This window comes from Kryptolebias marmoratus, linkage group LG7 (assembly GCF_001649575.2).
Source record: "Kryptolebias marmoratus isolate JLee-2015 linkage group LG7, ASM164957v2, whole genome shotgun sequence".
Classification (NCBI taxonomy): Eukaryota; Metazoa; Chordata; class Actinopteri; order Cyprinodontiformes; family Rivulidae; genus Kryptolebias; species Kryptolebias marmoratus.
Genome location: NC_051436.1, coordinates 14,921,673 through 14,942,969, shown reverse-complemented (window position 1 = coordinate 14,942,969; position 21,297 = coordinate 14,921,673). Strand labels below are relative to the sequence as shown.

The window sequence follows — 21,297 nt, the reverse complement described above, 5'->3', positions numbered from 1 at the left end:
GAACGTTTGTGTATTTCCTGAACTCTGTGGCGGGAAAGTTGTTTTCAGTTAAGGTAACACGACTGAATCTCTGTGCTGAAGCCATGTTGTTTGCACGAACACCCAGATTAATGGTGATGTACTCGTGTGAGGGCAGCGGTTTATCAACGTTAAATTGTAAGCATCGTGTAATGAGCAGGGAGCGCTGTTGCGGTTCCCTGTAAAACGATGCTGAGAGTTTCGAAGAAGTTCCCCTCTGAGACCTGGATTTAAGAAGTTTCCGTGTCAGAGGACCCGATCGCTGCCGTTGTGTACGCGAACGGCCGAAGTGCAGCAGAATTGCTCCAAATTTTCCCCAAAACCAGCGTTGTGTAAACTGGGCCTAGGTGGCCCTGCTCTGTTTCTGAGCCCATCCCCCAGCTGTCCAACACACACTCTTGCTTCCCCCTCCACCCCCCGTCGGGTGTTGGATGGTGGAGTGGGGTGGGGTGATTATGCGAGTGTGAGACTCGTAAAAGGCCTGCCATGGTCTTTCTCTGTGTGACGGATGGCTGGGGGGGCTGAACAGACCTGTTTAGCATGAGAAGAGAAGGCAGCGGGGGGGAAGAATGGGGCTCTATTGAATCGGACCCGTCACCCAAAACCACCTCCTGCACCAAAACTCTTTCCTCCCACCCTTCATCCATTCCTTCATCATTTCAATCCTCCTCCTCCTCCTCCCTTGTTCTTCGTCTTCCCCAGCCCCTGCCCCTTCTTCTGGCCCACCGTTCCCTGGGCCTTTCTCACCCTTCAGTTCCCTCCCCACCCCCAAGAATCTGCCATCCTTGTTTCATTTCTGTTCATTCAGATTTCCCCTCCTTTCCATCAAGCTGCTATCACCTTCAGACCATTTCAGTCAACTCATTATGTAGCGAGGACAGTGAAGAAGAATCAATAATGGAAATCCCATGGTCAAAGTTACCTCCCCTCCACCTCCAAAAAATAAAAAGAAAGACGGCTGGAGACGGAGAGACACGTCTTTATGGCATAATTATAAGTTTTTATCCATGTGGACTTTAAGCAGACAGAGATTTAACCCAAACTTTTAATTTCAAACACGTTCAACATAGTTTATGGTTTCCATCAAACTACTGTACTTCTGCAGACTGTACTATTTCAACCATTCATGCATAAACTTCTTCAGCTAAAGCAGGAATTGAGTTTGATCACCTTTGATTTTTGTAACTTTTATACTTTTCAGAATACTTTACTTCATTTGAAATAAAATTCTCTACAAAAGTATTTCATTCCTTTAAAACCACTGTTCTCTTTGGAATCTGCTTCAGCAAAACTTTTTGTTGTTTGCTTCATTGGGCTTTGAGCTACCATTCTGAAACTTTAAGCTTTCAGCTACTGTTTTGTTTATTTTAGCTTCAGCACCTATTTTGCTCTAAGTGCGTGAGCTGACACAGTAATTACTGCTTCTGTACATGTAGCCCTACGTCACCATTGTCCCCAGCCTGGGGATGTCCCAATAACAGACAAACAAGGTTGACTCCAAATTTTTAAGCAGAGATCATGCAATATCAGCAGAACTTGAAGTGTTGGGGAGCAGTCTCAGCTGTTACCACGTTTAATTTAAAAAATGACAGAGTTGTAGCCATTTTTGTGTCTTCTAAGATATGTTGACTCTGGTGGGCCATCTTGAATTGAGTTGACTCCAAAAGTTGATCAGTTAGAGATGTACTTCCAGTGATTACTTCCTGAAGGTTTCAATTAAATCTCTCCAGTTAGTTCATTGGGTATTTTGCCAACAGACAGACACATGAGCACACACATAAGGGCAAAAACATTATAGTCTGCCTTTGCCTTTTTGTAGTGATAAATCTGACTGGAACTGCAGATTATGTGATTCTCTGTTTGATCATTAACAGAGAGGGGAAAAAAAGTTTTATTGAAACAAAACAGGTTTTATGGACCCCCCCTGCTATGGTTCTCAGTAATGATCACTGAGAAAAGGCTTAAAGTACCATGTGCAGAAAATTATTTATTATTCACAAAGCACTGCCAGCCAATGGTGTTCTTTTAAGGGCCCTGCCCCCCTGAATCCTGGTCCTAGATCCGCCCCTGTTATTGTGCCCCCCCGCCGCCTCTCTCTCTCTCTCACACACACACACATCAACAAGTGTTTGACATGCCGTCAGAACCCATTCACATTCAAATCCAGGGACTCGGGCCGCAGTCCTGCCTTCCTATTGGTCCCCGGCGGACCCAGAGGGACCCTGTGGGACCGGAGGAGCTCAGAGGGTGCCGGGTCCGTCTGACAGGTGTTGCCAGCCGCTCTCGGTCCTTCCCAGTCCCTGATTCGTAAAGTCGAACTTTATTCCAAAGTAATGAGAGCCTCTTGACTCGCAGCAGACACAAACAAGAGGCTGCATTCCGTCGGTCTCATCTGGGCCAGGGTGTGTTCGCGGGCGTAATTAGCTCATTTAAATCAGCCGGTAGTACCGGTAAGACCTGCCGGGGAGCCAGACGTCACGAGCTGCGCACCTGTCCAACATGTACAGCCTGATGGAGCACGAGCTGAAGCCAGCGGGACAGACCCAGACCTCTGCGGGCATGTCGACCATCGGCGGGGCCAACTCTCACCAGAAACCGGCCTGTCCGCCCGGAACCGACCCCATGGACAAAGTGAAGAGGCCCATGAACGCCTTCATGGTCTGGTCCAGGGGTCAGAGGCGGAAGATGGCCCAGGAGAACCCCAAAATGCACAACTCCGAGATCAGTAAGCGCCTGGGGGCCGAGTGGAAGCTGCTGACGGACTCGGAGAAGAGACCCTTCATCGACGAGGCCAAGAGGCTCCGGGCGGTCCACATGAAGGAGTACCCGGACTACAAGTACAAGCCCCGGCGGAAGACCAAGCCCCTGCTGAAGAAGGACCCGCAGGTGGGCAAGTACCCGCTGTCAGCGGCCGGCACCCTGGCGGCAGGCAGCCCCAGGATGGAGGCTTACAGCTGGGCTTCCCCCGGACCGTACACCGGCATGCAGAGCGAGGGGCTCGGCTACAGCCAGCAGCTGCACCGGTACGAGCTGCCCGCCCTGCAGTACCCGCCCGCCATGACCGGAGCCCAGACCTACATGACCGGAGCCAACTCCTACAGGTGAGCCGGAACCGGCCTTTAAACTGTCTGTTCAAACAAGTGTAACTCCGAAACTTTGTTTCTCTCATAAAGAGAGGAAATCATTTCAAAATAAAAGCCTACTGTTACTTTAAGGAATGCATATCGCCCGCCGCCTTTCATGTCAGAGTTTTAAGCTTGTGTTAAGGAGAGACAAGAGTTGTAGCTGTTTTGGTCAAGCCTTGAAAATAACTTGGATCTCATGCTTAAAGTGTGTGTTTGGGACGACTCTCAGCTACTACCACACCAGGCTCAACATCTGTTAAACTGACCAAGTTGTGTGTTTGGCTCTGGTTAACTAGTTGTGGCAGCCATCTTGAATTGGGTTGACTCCCAAAGTTAATCAGTTTTAGATGTGCATCCAATTATACTGTCTTGAGTTTCGTCACAATCTGCCCAGTGGATTGTGAGGTATTTTTCGAACAAAGAAAAGTTGACGCCTCAAAGTTAAAGGATTTAAAGTTTTGAACAAAGGACTTGTGCAGTTGGCTCAGAATGTGTAATGAGGATTGGTCTTAGCTACTACCACATCGAATTTTTGCTTAACATTTATAAAACTGACTGAGTCATCGCCACAAACGTCACACACACTGCTGCTTATGAACCACCCTTTCAAACATTACACTCTAAGTTTAAGAACACACCTAACAAACTGAACTTACCACTAAGTCGTTACAGAAAGTCCTGTTGCATCTGTTAGAACCTGAGCAGAACCCATTAACAGCTGATTAAAGGTGTCCAAAGTGGCTCAGATTTCTTCTTCCCCACCTCCAGACTCAGCTTGGTGTTCAAACAATGAACAGATTACATTTTCACTTATCTGCACTCTTTAACCACATGTTTCCGACTTTTCCTTTTTGGACCTAAACTGGCAAACGCATGGTTCCTTCACAAAGTTTGAACAAGACTAAAGTTAGATGGATGAGATGTAGTGGTGACCTGTCCAGGTGTTTACACCCCCACCCAATGACGGCTGGAGACAAGGCACCAGCACCAGCTCACCACAACGCCTGAACGGGAAAAGTGGGTACAGAGGATGGATGATGGTTGGATGGATAATTAGTTTGGAATGGGTGAGAAACACAATTAATATAAATAAAACTGGTCTAAAACGCACCTCAGGTCTAATAAAACTTCAAAATGAGAATATGCCCAGGTTGGTTCGACCCACATCTCAATAGATAGAGGGATGGGTGATGGATGGATGCGAGTCTGACCCAACAACAGGGTTCGGTCTGTTGCCTACTTGTTATGCATGTGGCACGGCTCTGGGCCGGGCCCTGCCTGGAATGTTGATCAGGCAGGGCAGCTCTGTGTGTGGCCCCCCCACAGTCTCACCATCACTCCTAAACCATTGTCCTTAATGACATGCAGCACTTGTTGCTTCCGTAGAATGAAGATTTTTTTAAACTTTTTTTTCTTTTTAAATTTTTTTTATTTACTTTTTAAATTTCATTTATTAATCCTTTTTTAAGGGTTTGTAGTTTTATTTTGTATAACATCAGTTCTGATCCTTTGTCCCTGTTTGTGTCCTACAGACTTCTGCAACTGGTCTTGAAGATAAAAATGAAAATATTTTTTCTTTGGTGAATATCTGTATTTTTTGGCCAATATATTCAAACTGAACTTGTTCAATCCACTCTGCATTATAAATTCAGAAGGCAAAATGACAGTTCTGATTATTGCTCTAAGCTAGTTACTAAACATCAAATCACTGATAATTCAGGAAGTAGTCCTCACCACCACAGAGCCATGCTCTGGCCCAGAGAGCGGATTAACATTTACTGTTTTTGCATGGGCATTAGGAGCCAGACTAGACTTGGCTTCATGTTTTCTGACCAGATTACCAACTTAACGGCCAACTCAAAGGGAGCAAGATCAGAGTGGATTCAGCTGTCTATCTCAACAACTTTAGCAAACACTATTTTATAAACATTTACACTACAGTCAGTTTCACAACTCTTTGTGATTGGAGATGTTAAAACACCATTAATATCCAGTTTATCTGTTAATGGTACAGTGGAATTTTTTTATTTACAGCTTGTATGTCACTGTTGGAAACTAGTTTGAGACAGAAATCTATCAAAATATGTAATTTGGAATCACAAAGTTGTACTCAGAACATATTTGCGTACACATGTAACTGTGAATAAACTGATATTCCTGCAATATTCAGGCAAATTACATAGTTTTTTGGTCACAGAGTAACTTTTAATTATGTTTTAAGTTGGTCACAAATTATCCTTTATTTGGTCTCCAATCAGTCCCAATTTGGTATCTTAGGTCCCCAAACCAAAGGTAGCCTCTCACTGGGCTGTAACTGGAGGCTTAAAATAAGTGAATTCTGAGATGTAGTCTCACTAAATTCAGAGTATTTGCAGCCAAGTGACCAGCTAGCTGTTTTCAATATCTCGGCCTATTTTCATCTGCACAACATTTTACAAAACTGCATTCTTTGCGTTATTGTGTTGCCACCTCAGCCCACACCATACCACATTGGGCCACTTATTTTTATTGTTAATTAGTGTTTATTAGTGACTATTTTTATTAATCTGAGCTCAGAAAAATACCAGGTTTTGTTGTATGAACTGTAGAAGTATAGAAAACCAAGAAAAAGCCAAAACTGGTTTAAATGTTGACAAAATCAAGCTAATGGTATTTTCTAATAAGAGAGCCAACAGGGAATATTTCTTAAGTTTCTATTTCAAATGATAAAAACTTGGGTTTTCTCTTCAATTGTGAGCTATCATTTAAAGCTAATCTTGCTAATTTGGTAGCCAAACTTAAGTTGGGGGGGGTTAACTTATAGAAATAACTCCTGTATTTCAGTCAGTAAGAAGATCTGAGTATCAGATATCTTTCTTTACCTGATTTATGGTGATTAGCTGTACATGACCCTAGACCCTGTTTACTGCGGTTCTCTGAGGTTCTTCCCAGGTTACAGCCACCTCACTCATCACCGTGAGCTGGATACAAAATCTGGCTGGTCTTCTGACTGCATGCATGTATACACATTGGATGGTTCTAATCTACAAGGCCCTACTGGGCCTATTTCTTATTTGTCCACTTTTCTACAGAGAGCGAACAGCCACTATGCCTCACGCTCTAACAGTGTTGTCCATCTATCAGTTCCTTGCTGCCCCCTCGGTGTGGAACACCCTGAAACTGCAATTCTTTTCTTTTGGAGCTTTTTGTTCTACACTGAACAACAGTCAGTGAGACCTTTGAACTTTGTCTGTTTTAAGCCACTGTTAAATTTGTTATTATGCCACGCCCCTGCACTTTGACTTGAAAATCATTTATGTAGGTAAAAAAATTGTTTTTTTTTTCCTATATTAGTGATTGTTTTTGATTGTTTTATGAAGTGTACTTCTGACCTTTCATGGCTTTTTTCCATGGGCTCAACTCTGCTCTACTCGGGTCGACCCGGCACAAGTTCAAAATCTTTCCATTGGGTGATCCCACCTGCTTCCAGCTCCATTCTTAGAAAGGCCAAGGTTTCAAGCAAGCTGAAGATTTGACATCAGCAGGCTGCAGGCCATTGGCCAGATCAGATTGGGCAATCACAAGAATCAAACCCACCATTTTTAAAACCTAGCAACCACATCATTTCTCTGTTACTTTGTTTAATATATATGTATATATGTGTGTGTGTGTGTATATGTATGTCCATTAAGATGGCAACACTTAAACCAACACCATGAAACTGAGGTGCAGACGTTTCAGTGCTTGTTGGCTGATGACAGAATTCAAAGGGAGCTTCACCAAATGGTCTCGATGTACGGCTCTGACCAGCAAAAGGAAGGTAGCCTTGACTCAGTCATAGCATTTTTTTGGAAACTGTGGCTGAGAATTGTTTTGTGACTTTCACTTATTTACCCATTAGTGGTAAGCTTGCTTTGGGCATGGATATTTTTTTAAAAGTAACACTGACTCCTGCATGCAGACAAGTTGGCTAGTTGCTTGAGGTGCGTGTGTTTTTCCAACACAGTACATATTCCTCTTCAGCAGAACCAGCAGCTGCTTTGACACCAGAAAGAACAAAGATCATTTACCCCAGTTAAAAAAAAAATATCACAAGTTCTACTTATAAAAAAATACTCTTTCAAATGTACTTAAAGTACAAGAGTAGGAGTACTTGCATAGACTCAACTGGGCTTTACTAGTCCCTGTAAAATCTGATAAAGTGAAACACGGCTACATAAAAAATGTTTTTAAATACCACAACAACAATGGATTTTCTCATTCCATCACTGGTTTTTAGCTGCATGTGTATTTCTTTTTTTTTTTTTTTTTTGTACTTGCTTTGGCTTTGCCTAGACAAAAAGAAAAGTTTGGACTTTGAGGCAGATTCTAATGAACAGTTTTGTCAGTTATGACTGCATCACAATTTTCTATTCTGCTAACACTAAGACACTGGTTTTATTGAACAAGTGGTGCATCATCAGAGCCTCTTGGTTGAAATCCACATCAATAAGTTTTCTGTTGAGCCGTCTGAAACGTTACAGTGTTCGTGTTCAAGCATAATAGTGATAACTTGCATCGTTCAGTGTTGTACACATGACTTACAACTCTAGCAATCTAGAGTTTAGCTTACCTTCATATATTAGTTTGTCTTTTCGTCTCCGGTTTGATGCAGCTGTCTGGCTTCACAAACTTTTGTCGCCTGCAGCTTCTCCGGCTGTCTGATTTTTACCCATAGTCCAACAATAAAATCCCCAAACCGAGCAGCAGCTATTCAATCACCCTGATGTCCTCCATGGCTGTGTTGTGTTTGCGAAAGTGTCAGGCGGTCTCGCCATGACAACTCAACCACATTGAGGCAGCACTCTGTTATATCAAAGACCAAGTAGTCAAACTGGGGCAAAGCGAGTTGTGGTGAGACTGGACAATCGAAAAGGGGTTTGGCCAGGTTGCCCTTGTAAAAGAGATCTTGTTCTCAGTTGTTTACCTGGTTTAATGAAGGTTATGAGTTGCTTTATGCTAGGTTTAGCCAATGGTAAGTCAGACGTTCGAAATGCTTCTTGGGCAGCAGAAGACTGATGGGTACACGTGAATTTTTATGTTTCTTCAGTGTTTTATGTTTGTGGTCATCCTCTGATTGGAGGGTTGGGGGTTTGATACCCGGTCCCTGCAGCGTTGCCGATGTGTTCTTGGATAAGACACCCATCACTATGCTTATCGGTGTATGAGTTTGAATATATTCTGTATAAATGAAAGAAAGAAGTGGAGTATGAATGGGCGAATGAGATACTCTAAAGTGCTTTTCAGAAACTGGAGGTTGAAAATGTGCTGTATATGTTAGGAACCATTTACCAAATATGAAGTTTGAAAGGCTTTTCACTTCTAGTTTTGAAGATAATATTTTGAACTAAATATAACTGAATCTGTGGAAGCTTGGCTGTGTGCTCTTTGACCTTTGGTAGGATTTGAGAAAACCCTTGTAGCAGTTAGACACACTGCGTGAAAAATAAATTTCCGTTTGATGTACAGTATAAAGTCTAAATATACTGAAAAGACATTTGGAAAATTTTAGGCAATTCAAAAATGTGACACCAACTGTTAACTGAACCTTCTGTTGAAAAAATCATTAAAATTCATCAAACTTAAAATGTAAAAAAAAGAATTTAGGATCAAAACACCAGATCAGTGATGTAAAGTTCAACTTTCTGTAACTTATTAAACTCTGATGTTTCTGAGCTGAAGAGCTTCAAACAGGTTGTTTATGCAACAGAATGCTACCAAAAGACTTCTCTCACTATTCCCAATGGAGCCACATGTTTGTGTTTAATCTGCATGTTTTAATATAAAGCTGTGCATTGAGATGCAGAACAAATGTTTTATCAGGGCAGTAATAACGGTGCTTTAGTGCTTATGCACCTGCACCTTTTAGATTTTTAACTGAAAGCAATTTTTTTTTGTCGCAGCAAGATGAGTATAAAGAATGAGAGGTTCTATTAACTAGTCAGCACTCTACTTCTTCCTCTCCTATTTTAACCTAAAGATCAACTATATCTTTGCTGTTTTTGTAGGAGAACTTTTACTGTGAACACATACATCCACCGCTCATCAGGAACATTCAATGTTTTGTTCTCTGCTTCAGTTAAGGTTCTATGTTACACAGAAGACGGGGGAGTAGCTATACTAACATCTTTTGATTCTGACCTGTACAAAACTCATCACAGTAACATGAAATGTGCCTCTAACTTGTATTTGTTTTTTATCCCACAGTCCCATGTCCTACAGCAACAGTCCACAGCAGCTGAGCCCGGTCACAGTGTCCCACTCCCCGTCAGCGGGGACGCCAAACCACCACCGAGGAGCTCTACAGGGGGACCTCAGGGACATGATCAGCATGTACATTCCTGGACCAGGAGGGGATTCCTCTGACCCTGCAACTGCACAGAGGGGCTACGCCAGCGTCCAGCAGCACTACCTCAGCGGAACCGTCCCGCTCACGCACATCTAGGACTGCAGTGGGATTCTGGGGGTGGGTCGGGGTGTGTAGAATAAGAAGAGGAACTGACATGAGAATCAGGTGAGGAGTACCACAGGGTCACATGATGTTGAAGAAAATTCTCATTGGACAGAAGTCATCAGATGTGGCTGATCTCAGCTTTTTCCTTATCGACCCATACTAAAGAGGACGACTTCACTCTCAGGTTTGTGTTTATTTGATAGGAAGGGGACCGGTTCTTCACTGGATCCTGAACCCCTTCAGTCACACGTGGCCTCGGTTACAGACCTTTCAGTCCAACTCGTTCAGTGCTTTTCTTGCACACAGGTCTTAGTGATCCGAGGAAAGTCCTGAGAGCTGCAGTCTGTACGTGAATTTTAAAACGCCACGACAAACTACCAGACAACCCCCACCCTGATCACCTGAAATCCTCCAGAACTCTGCTCATTGGTTCTGTTCCTGGTCTCTGATGATGATGATGATGATGAATTGCAGCTGGTGTCAGCTAATGAAATGTACAACTTGTAAACTTCTTTCTTTTTATGAACGTTGTGCCTTGGATTATTCCCAGTTAAAGTTCTGTGGGCAGATTTTAAACAGCACCTGTGGGACCATCAGAGGAACCAGAACTCTGGATCCATCCACCCCTCAGCAGCACGCAGGAGGTCCTTTTTCACCAGTTTTGTGCCGCTGCTTGTAGCGGTTTGGTTTTTGCCATAGCTAGTTGTAGATTTGATTTTTGCATGTTTATGTACAGTTTATTTTCAGACCATGTGTTTATGATTCCTTTTGTTTTAGTCACAAGTTTCATTCATTTTCTTTAACAGGATGTTTCTTTTAATAATCCATTCAGCAGATTAAAACAGTTGATTTTATTTTTAATCCTCAGTAAATCAAAACTTCAATCTTCTTCTGAAACTTTCCAGTGAGGTGTAGCATCCATATATATTTTTTTTTTAAATGTCTTTTTACTTTGTGAAACTTACAAACCAGCAAACTGATTTTCTACTGACTGCAGACTTGTTTTTTTTCCGTCTGCAAAAACTAAATATTGTATTTGATCGACTGTTATTACACGCACAGAGCTTCCCAAACATGCACTGGAAACGAATGCCTGAAGTGGGTTTTAAGTCTCTTGTGTACTACAGTGTGTTGGGGCTACTCAGGAAAAAAAAAAAAAAAAAACATTTAGGACAAAGGTATTTTTTTTAGTTTTGTTTCTCTGTTTTGACTTTAAAATTGGTACATCGATATTGAAGTCAAACTGTTGAGTGGGAAAAGTCAATTTTATTTACAGAAAGTCTTCTTTCAAGACTAAACCGGATGAAGTGAACCCGTCTTTGCTCCTGAACCCGACTGCATTTGTTCTATTTGTTATTACTGTAGCCGAAGGTTATGGGTCTCTTTGACTGGAGTGACTACAAAATGGTCTGAAGCTTGATTTATTACTCCTGCTGCAGAACTTGTTTCAGCCCTTCACAATAAGAATCTCAAGCATGTGCAGTGAATGTTAGCCTTAAAAAAACTCTAAACATCCTAAACATTTAAAATGGCTTGCATTATTAGTATTAAATAAAACTGGCACTGCTCTAGGAGTTTTGAGAGTATTTAAAAGTTAAGACAGTGCATCTGTATGAGACTCTTATTGTGAAGGATTAAAAGAAGTTCTATAATTTTCGCTGCTGTGGATGTATTAAAGGCAACACTTCTCACTGGTTTTAAAAAAAAAAACTTCATGTTTTGTAGTTAACACAATATAAGCTCACCGATAACCCACAGCTAAATAATAATAAAATAAATGCAGTCGGGTTCAGGAGCAGAATGGAGAGTTTCTCTGATTTAGTCTGGAAAGATTACACCTTTTTTGCAACTTTTTTCTGTAAATATTCAGCTTTTTTCTTCAACATTAGAACTTTAGTCTTGACATGATTGCAATTTTAATGTCAAAGCAAAAACCTGAGTGGCCCTAATTCTCTGCCATACTTCTAATACAGTAATACGTGAATGTTTACATTACTACTTAAAGGGAACTTTTCTATTTTTGTTTTTTTAGAGTAAATGGTTTTTAAATGCTGCCATGTAGACGCTGTATAAATTCTGTTGTAAATAGTTTAGGCTCTTGCTGTCAAGAGTCTTTATTCCTTTTTGATTAAAAACCCTTATGTGACACTCATGACCATATTTAAGTTTACATTTTTTTTAAACAGGATTTAATACTAGTGTTGTAGAAAACTGATCACTTACATTTTCTTACTTTCAGAAAATTACAGAACGTTTGACAAATTCCCAACTCATCTCTGAATTTACACCAACCAGAACATATGAACTGATTAAGGTGAATTAATAACTATGAGCCAATTAAAAGATTGAAACGGGAGAAAATGGTTCCAGCAGCTTGTAGAACCTCCTTGAGCAGCAATAACTCCCAGTAGTGGTTTTCTGTTGTCAGTCTATCAAATGGTTGAGGAGTTTTGGCCCACTCTTCTTTCCAACGTTGCTTCAGCTCATTGAGGTTTGCGGACATTATTTTCTGCTCGGCTCTATGAAGAACCCACCAGAGCATTTCAGTCAGATTGAGGTTCTGGACTTTGACTGGACCGTTTCAGCACCTTCATTATTTAGTTCTTGAGCCATTCTGTAGATCAGCTGCTGTGTTTGGGATCATTGTCCTGTTGCATCATGACCCAGTTTGGTCCAAGCTTCAGCTGTCAGATGGTCTCACATTTAGACTTTAGAACAGTGGTTCTCAAAAGTTTTATAACAAGTACCAGCTTGAAAAATATTGAGGTCTCAAAGTATCATCATTATGACAAATAATAAAACTAGGAGTACAAGCTGTTCACTCCATAGACATGCTGGAAAACCTACTGTCCCTGCTTCTTGAGTTGAAGCCAGCAGGAACTTTTACCACGGTTGCTGCCTGCTCCTCCTCAGCACAATCATGGTGTTACATAAGCTCTCTTTGAAGCATAAAGTAACGGATCCCTGGTTAAAACTGCAGTTTGAGATGTGATGGTTCACATCACAGGCTTCACACAACTGGCTCTTTTACCCCACAACTTAAAAAACAAACAAACTAGAGGTTCTTTGAATCAAATAGCTCTGTGATGGACTTGTGACATGTCCAGGATGTCCCTGCCTTTTGCATAATGACCACTGGAGATGGGCACCTGCTGCTGCAACCCTGCACAGAAAAGCGGGAAAAAAAAAGATACAGGGTTGAGTCAAATTTCCTTGCTGTTTTGCTCCTCTTTGCTACCAGGTTTCACACAAACGTCACTGGTGCTTTTAACCATAAGCACATCGATAAACCATAAACCACTGTTCACTTTTTTTTTTCTAAAAGTATTCTCTCTCTCTCTCTCTCTCTCTCTCTCTCTCTATATATATATATATATATATATATATATATATATATAGAGAGAGAGAGAGAGAGCTGTGTGTGTGTGGTAATACCACAATTTCTTTTAAGTACCACTAGAGGTTTTCCCGAGTACCAGTATTTGTACCACAGTTTGTAAACCATGGCTGTAAAATACTTTGGTCTACGGAGGATCTCATGGTCAACTCAAGGACTGCGAAGGGCCCAGGTCCCGTGGCTACAAGACCAGCCCAAACCATCAGCCCTCCACCACCGTGCTGTTTGTTGCTAGGAGGTGTTTGTGCTTGTTTGCTCCTGTGCATTGTGGGTAAACATCTGTACTTTGGTCTCATGTCCAAAAGACATTGTTCCAGAAGTTTTATGGTTCACTCAGATGAAACTTTTCAAGGCCGTGTCGTGCTGCCATGTTGTTTTTAGAGAAAAGAAGCTTTCTCCTGCAGCACTACCAAACAGGCCATACTTGTTCAGTCTCTCTTTAATTGTCCTGGCATAACCTTTAACCCTTTACCTGCAAACTTAGGTCTTTAGAGTCTGAGATGAAGCTCTTATGCTGAATCATCTGATCCTTCCTTTAGTTGGGCTGGAAATGCTCGCCTTGCATTAGTTCCTGATCTTCTGGAGTCCCAGTAAAGATGAAACCATCATGGAGACTTCAGTCAGCACTTCTTCAGGAAGAAAACCCGGCTGGGGGTAGGGGGTCTCTATAAAGTCTGCAATGATTATTTACTTTCTTCTCTTTAGCCTGTTTTAAAATTCACTTTCCTCTTTTGGACCCCCCATCCCTTTCAGTAGTAACCACCCCTCCTCCTCTTCCACAGCTCTTTAGAAAACCGTTCATAATTGGCCGTTTCGAAGGCACATTGTCTGTGGCTTTTCAGGCCGCAGGTGCATATAGTAAAACTGAGTCTCTGCTCTCCCCCTGGGTGTCTTTGTCCCCCACCCCCACCGAGTAGAAAATTAGAGCTGCTTTCTGGGGGGGCTGTGTCCTCAGGCTTAACCCTTTCACCGACTGTCGCCTTTCTCATGGAAATACAAGGGAACCCCACACTGGCTAATCGGTCACCGAGGGGAGGGGATAGGAGCAAGAGAGACAGGATAAAAGATGAGGGCACCGAGATCAGCGGGTGGAGGGGGGGCACCAAATAACGTAAAGACGTAGAGTTACTCAGTGCATAGTATGTCAGTCTGGAGTCCCGGTCGACTTTTCTAAAGAATCTTAAGTCATCAAATCTGACTGCTGTCATGTTTAGAAAGATGTAATGGTTTATTCTGTAATAACTGTCATTATTCTTGACTGGTTTTTTCTTAACACCGAGTTTAGGATTCAAAGGTCAGTTCAAATATAATTTAATTCAGTTTATCTATAAAGCACCAATTTACAAGTCGTCTTAGGGCACATTACGAAGTGATAAGTCCAATTCGTAAATCCAGTTCAGTTTAAAATGAGTCCAGATTCAAATTCAGTTACGGTCCGTTTCTCCCACTTATAAAACATTATATAGTAAAAGTTATCTATCTCAAGAACCCAGCAGATTATGTCAAATCTAAGCTTCGTCACAATCTCCCATCCTGAGCAGCACATTGGCCACAGTGGAAAGGAACAGGAAGAAACCTCCAGCAGAACCAGGCTCAGGACGAGTGGCCATCTGCTTCAGCCGGTTGGGGTTTGAGAGGACAGGAAAGAGACACTGATATAAAATGTCTGGTCCAGGTGGAGTTTCTACAGGATTTATGAAAAAGGAAAGTCAGAAGTCTAATCTTAAAAGCAGGCAGGGTGTCAGCCTCACAGACAAACTGAAAGTTGGTTCCACAAGAGAGGAACAAAATCAACGGCTCTCCTTCACATTATGTAAAATCAGAATTTTTCATGAATAAAATAATTTATTGTGTCGTTCCAAGACGGAACCAGTCAGGTTTTAAAGCTGACTGTCTCTGGAACCTGACTCAAATTTGCAGATTGTAAAACCAGTTTAATTTGTAATTTCTGAGTGACAAGTAGAACAAACCAACTAGACCTGATGATCCAACATGGCTGCCTTCCGATGGACAGTTTCAGTAATGTTTTGGGGTTTTGAGTTCATCTGTTAGTTTAGTCACATTGTGCTGTCTAAGCTTAAATCAGTACTTGTCAGTGTAAATTACAGCAATGTGTTGAGTAAAGGCTCATCAGGTGTGGGTGTACATCAAATTACTCTCTCAAAGTTGATAAAATCAGCCAATGGTTCATGAAATATTTTGCCAACAAACCCACGCAGATAAAAACATTTGCCTGCTTTCTGGCTGCAGGTGATAAAAATAGATGAAAATGAAGCTGTCAGTTGTTGGATTTGACTAATAGACTGAGCCAACTGAAAATCAGTGTGTATCTGAATTTAAAGAGATTTAAAAGAATTTAAAGAAATCTCTTCCTGGGTTCTTTCTTTTATCAATGCACAATAACAACAGCATTATTTAGTCCTTATTCTGAGTGTTTCCTTTAAATGGATCCTTTCACTCAGTTCTGGACTCATTCTGGACTCGGTCATTCAGCTTGTATCCCAGCATGCTTAGTGAATACTGAATTCCTAATCTGAGAAAGATTTAGAAATTCCAGAGAAACATTTCTCGCCTACTGTCCTACAGAGGGAGAGGGTCGGTGGGTGGAGGGGGTGTCAATAGGGGGATTTTCTGGTCCAGTTTATCCCATTGCCCAGCAACAAGCAGTGAAGCTTCAACAAGTGGTTTCCATGGATCTGCCGAGGGGGACTTCAAGTGTCCACAAAGAGTGTGGTCATTCTCAGTGTTTGGAACGAGTGGTGGTCTCCGACTGGAGTCACAACCTGTTCAAAGTAATAAATTGATCTGAATCTTTTATCTCACTGGTCATACTTTCATTCACAATTTTTTTATTTGTTTCAACACAGAGGAGGAGAGCAAACCAGAGAGGATTTCAACATAAAGCATGATAGAAAAGAAGCTGACTTTGATTTCCAGTCTCTGGCGGGTTCTTGCAGCCCACACTCGTTCATTCTGCAGCACACCTGCAATCTCTGACGTAGGAAAGACTTAAACCAGTATCTGACTGGGCTGGGACTGATGGGAAACAGTCAGAGAAACCAAATTCTGAGAAAACAGGTTAATTTTCAGCTGCAGTCTCACTGAATTCTGAGTCATGCCATTCTGAGCGGCCAGTGTTTGAAAATCACGGCCTATTTTCATGCGTACAGCCGCTGAACCAGAGATTCAGTGGAATGACCACCAACTAGGTGAGATTTTTGCCTGCCATTTTCCCAGGTGCTACACCTGTCACTGTGTAGTGTTTACATGTAGAAACCACACATTAATGCCTTGTGTGTGCATTATGTTGTGTCATCAGTCTAAAACACATAGACATTACCTTATTCTACTTTGCTTAAGTTCAGGTTCTGATAATTATAACAATTATTGGCAAAACATTAGGCTTCTTGGCTGAGTTTAGTTCTTCTTTTTCCCAACATAGTTCTATCACTGAAGGAGATTATACATACATACACATAGTAACACAAAAAAAAGGTTTAGTTGAGAAAACAGCAACAAACTAATGTTGTCAAAATGTCCAGATTTAAGTTATATCTTTTGAAGTGAAATATTTAAATGATCCTCTGCTGCCACCACAAGGATATGAGAGAAGGCTCTCTAGTTTATTCTTCTTAACTTTATCAAACCAAACTTTATAACATTGTCTACAAATTACAGCTAGAAGAGTGGTGCATAAAGTAAAGAAATTAGTTAAATCAAATAAAAGAAAATAATTTAAAACCCACTGAAAGAAATTTATGATTTTATTTGTGTCAAAGTAGAATCATCATCTCTGATTTCGTGTCGATAGTTTATGATGCCTTTCTGAAAGCTTTGTTAAAATTTGTCCAGTAGTTCATGAAGTAATAACAAATACAATACAATACAAACAAACACACACACACACACACGGACAAAAACAAAGGGGTGATAAAGACTTTTACTAACAGCTCATGATGGTTTTTGATGGTTTTTTAGTGAGCCATCATCACTACCTTCATTATCATCATCATCTTACTCACCATCATCAACATCAGTTTTGTTCCAGCAAAGCTTATAAACCCTTGAACTTAAAAGGACTACGAAGAGACAGGCGGCTCTTCATGGCTGTGGAGGCCGGGAGGAAGTGCGCCTCGGCCGGGCAGCGTAGGGACACGTTCCCTTCGTTCGCTCATTATTGTGCACCATCATATTTGCAAATGCCAAACAGCATGTACTGTAATGTCTGGTTGGGGTAAGGGGAAGCAACATTTTGTAGAGTTGGGAAGAAACCCATTTTACTGCTGTAGAAGGAGGGAGGAGCTTCCTGGGAGCTCTGACCCCAGTGTATCGTGGGCAATGAAAGGTGTGTGAGAAAACCAACGGCTCGCAGCCACGTGGCCACGAACTGGCTTCTTGACGTCTTATGGGGTATGCTGGAGCCTTATGTCTTTGTGAATTTGTGACTATCCATTTTCTGCACCAGCAGAAAAACAAGAATATAATCATTTCTGCTTTAAGTCCACTGCCCCACTTCAGATTTCTGACCAATCAGACAGCAGCTCTTGGACGCCACGAAGAGAAAAGTTCTGCACAAAGCTAGAAAAAAAAAAAAAAATGAAAGAAAGAACAAGAACATTTCTCCCTTTTTGTGAAGTATGGAGTAGCCTGTAATTTGAGCTAAAGCAAATCACATGAGCTCTAGCAATAATGTGTGAGAGTGTGCATAACCTTATTTTGTCAAGGTTTGACCAAAATGGCTGTAGGTCTGTCCTTTCTCATCATAAGGTGATCTTAGCTGATGTCTGAAAGAAAGGTGATGGGTGATATGCATTCCTTTAAGGATTGCTAGGATTTTGATTTTATTCTGCAACACCATGTTATAAGCCCCTCCTACTTATAAAGGTTTAGACCAATCAAAAGTCTGGATAAATCTTAAGCAGGGATGTAGGAAGTGTGTGAAATCAGTTCGTCTGATTATGGGTAAAATATTAAAGAGTAGCTCAGTTCACCTTTCATAAGGCTTTTAGATTATTTTTATTGTTAAACAAAAGGACAAGCAGTGTATGATTTTGGAGACAGATCTTATTTAATCGGAAACAATTAAAAAAAAAGTAAAAAAAAAAAACTCGGGTCTTTTATTTTGGCAGACCGCTGCCCCTGGTCTTTTACTTTGAAAAGACACCGGAAGTGTCCGTCTGTGGGCGTAGCAATGGATGAGGTCTCAGAGCGCCGTGTGAACCTGCTGCATACTGACAGAGCCAAGGCCTGGAGCAGAAACATGAGGTCCGGTTCTGTGTGCTTCCTGCTGGTCCTGCTGGTCCTGCCGGTACCAGGTGAGGTTCTGACCCACAGTCCTGAGCGGACCCCTTCTTCTCACTGTGGTCCAGGTGGGGGGGGCAAGGAGGGTGGGGCGGGGATTAAGTCAGATTTCTGTCCACTGCTGCTAGAAAACTAGAGACATAATTGCTTTTTTTATTCACTTGATCTAATTTATTTACAAACAAACAATAATTGTTACTTGTTTATTATATATTTTTTAAAAATCCACCAGAGAATGTTATTTCTCTTACTGTTCATGTCTGTTTCAGAGCTCTTGTATTGTCCAAAGACAATGAGATGCTGAAATCATCAGATCTCATGAGGGGGTGTGCCGGGGTGGGACTGAGTCCTGCCCAGAGACCGGATGGACGGTCTGCTGACAGGAAACTAAAAGAGACATTTCACATAAACACACTAGGCTTTTTTTTTTTTCTTTTCTTTTAATTCCTCCTTAAAAATAGGCCATCCAGCAGCTCCACGCCCTCATTAGGAACAGACATCTGTTCGTTAAAGAGATAGCTCAGACATTTTGAAGTGGGGTTCTGTGGGGTGATGAACAGTTAACATCTTACCTGTTGTAGATGGCTTTTTGAATGACCTCAGTTTGGAGAAATAGAGTTTAACTCTGACAGGACTGATGCTGCTGCTCCTTTGGACCACAAAGCGACTTAGTAACAGAGCCGAAACGGTCGACTTGGGAAAAGGTAGGCCGGCTTTGCGGTAGAATAATGTGACGATGTGATGAGGTCCGCTTTCAGTGACCATACAGCTGCGGGATTCAAATGCCAAAAGTCCAGATTCATTCCAGAGGAGAACCATCGAGTGTTTTTCTTTTAAACGAGTGTTCTAAACGATGGCAAACTGGGGCGACTTTTCACCCCAGTTTTCCCAGTTTTCACCTCTTTTCTTCTTAAAAAAAACAAGAAAAAAAAACCAGTGGCTTTTGCTACACTCAGTTCACTGAGAAATGTTGTCCAGGAGGCGCCTCACACAAACGAAGCGCTGCCGAGCAACACGAAAAGGCGGCTGATTCTTAGTGCCACTCTGCTCGCTTCATTTCTGAGCGTGGGCGGATCCGTCAGTGTTTTTACGAGCTTTCATGAGCTCGCACCTGGTGGCTGGCTGCAGTACAGCTTTTAAGTTCCACCCCTCCCACGTAAACCAATGGGACCTTTTTCGGACTAAAAAAATTAGCATACACATCAGATAATTTTATTTCAGCCGTTGATTTTTGTTGATTCACAGAGGTCTTAATTGCTGCTCTACAGTCAACTATTCATTTTTTTCCCACGTGCCTAGTTTTAATTGAGAAGTGTCACGTTACACTGTGACTGACAGTCTGTTAGTCCGTTAGGAGAGGCAGTAGGCTGAACCTTTGCATTAAGGGTCGAGCCCCACATCCAGTAATCTCTCCAGTAATACAACATGGCAGCTCTAAGAAAACTCGGCTTGGATTGTTGTGGGGTTCTGTCACCATTGTCTTCTTGGCTTGGATTGTCCCAAGCTGCTAGGAGAACCAGATTTTGCAGTTTTCGTCACGCAACCACGTGAGCGAGAGCTGACTTTGTGACTTCTCACAGAGTATTCTCACAGAGCTTTAAACACCTGGCTGATGATAAAAACTGTCCTTCTGCTAAAGCAAATTTAAATTCCCATTTTGCCAAAGTGGCCATGGTTGTAGTGAGGGAAGTGGTTGTTCCTGAGTCAGCAGTACTGTGTGTGAAGTTAAACTAATGGCTGCAGCATTTGATGAAACCACATGCCAAATAAACACTGAAGCACCCCAAGGAAACTCCCAGGTCCTGGACTTATCCATAGACACTGAAGCTTCTGCATCTATTTTAGCAGAAACTGTCTACAGGCAGCATTTTGCACAATGCCCACTGACAGAGCCCAAACTTCAACTAGTCACATGTGCAAAAGGTGACCTGCCTGTCATTGGCTGCCTACAAGCTACAGTTCATCAAGGTAATGACAGACAACCTACGAGCTGAATTTATCACCAAGCTTGAGTTGACAACATCAGAGTTGGCTGCTCTAGGTTCGCTGCAATAAAAAGCCGCTTGGAAAACTATTTCTGATCTTTAGTGTGGCTAACAATCATGGCGACCCTCTGCGCGGAGCCTTCTGCTCTCCATCTTGCTGAGGTAATACGGCACTGTTAAACATCAGAGCAACCATGCTGTCAAATCTGCAGTCGACGCAGCTGCGGTAGGACCAATCCCTGACAGCGTACAGGCAGGAGGTCGGACAGCTGGAGACATGCTGCAGAGAGAACGACCTGTGTTTGAACATTAAAATAAAAAAACACCCAAAGAAAGAATTGTGGTCTTCAGAAGAGCTACCAGAACTCACCATCCGTGTCTTTCCATTAGAAGAGCCGAGGTGCAAGTTGTCCCCTCTGTGAAGTACTTGGGGGGTATTAATTGTACCCTGGGACACAAACTGCAGCAGCTTGGTGAAGAAGGCCCACCAGTAAGCTGTGCTTCTCAAGGAGGCTCAGACAGGCTGGTCCTCACGAGCTTCTACAGGTGTGCAGTGGAGAGAGCGTCACTGTGAGGCGTGGGAAGTGCTCCGCTGCAGACAAAAGAAGAAGAAGAAGAAGAAAAAGCCCTGCAGCGAGGGGCCAGGACTGCTCAGAAGATCACTGGGAACAGCCTCACAGCGGTCAGTGACAGCTACGTCAGGAGATGCAGGAGCAGGGCTGCTGGCACCATGAAGGACTGAAGGACTCCACCCATCCTGCTCATGGGCTGTTTGCCCCCCACCGCCTTCATGTAGGAGACTGCGAAGCATCGAGGCCAGATCAACCAGACTGAAGAACAGTTTATTTCCAGAAACAACCAGGCTCATGAACTCTCTTTCATAAATAATTAACACTGATCTAATCGCCTGCTGCTCCAGGTTTTTATTATATTAATATAGTTAAATGTGGATGTTTGGAAGTTTTTTAATGAGGGTGAGTGTGTGTGTGTGTGTGTGTG

General features: G+C 42.3%; 2 protein-coding genes across 2 annotated transcripts in view; both read left to right on the top strand.

The window, feature by feature from the left end:
- Positions 1-2,180: 2,180 nt before the first annotated feature.
- On the top strand, positions 2,181-11,775 carry sox19b (SRY-box transcription factor 19b). Its single transcript, XM_017427078.3, has 2 exons — positions 2,181-3,119; positions 9,369-11,775. Exons 1-2 carry the CDS (start codon positions 2,518-2,520, stop codon positions 9,604-9,606), a joined length of 840 nt encoding a protein of 279 aa, XP_017282567.1. The 5' UTR covers positions 2,181-2,517; the 3' UTR covers positions 9,607-11,775.
- Positions 11,776-18,182: 6,407 nt separating this feature from the next.
- The window catches only part of cd99l2 (CD99 molecule-like 2), a 13,319-nt gene continuing 10,204 nt past the window's right edge, over positions 18,183-21,297 (top strand). Inside the window, exon 1 of the mRNA XM_017427000.2 lies at positions 18,183-18,327. Coding sequence (XP_017282489.1) covers positions 18,204-18,327 — 124 coding nt within the window. The 5' untranslated portion in view covers positions 18,183-18,203. The remainder of the gene's footprint in view (positions 18,328-21,297) is intronic.

Excerpts from the sequence above, each read along its gene's own strand:
- sox19b (XM_017427078.3), top strand. The coding sequence starts at position 2,518 with ATGTACAGCCTGATGGAGCACGAGCTGAAGCCAGCGGGACAGACCCAG. Across the intron at positions 3,120-9,368 it reads ACCGGAGCCAACTCCTACAG|TCCCATGTCCTACAGCAACA; the intron begins GTGAGCCGGAAC and ends TTTATCCCACAG.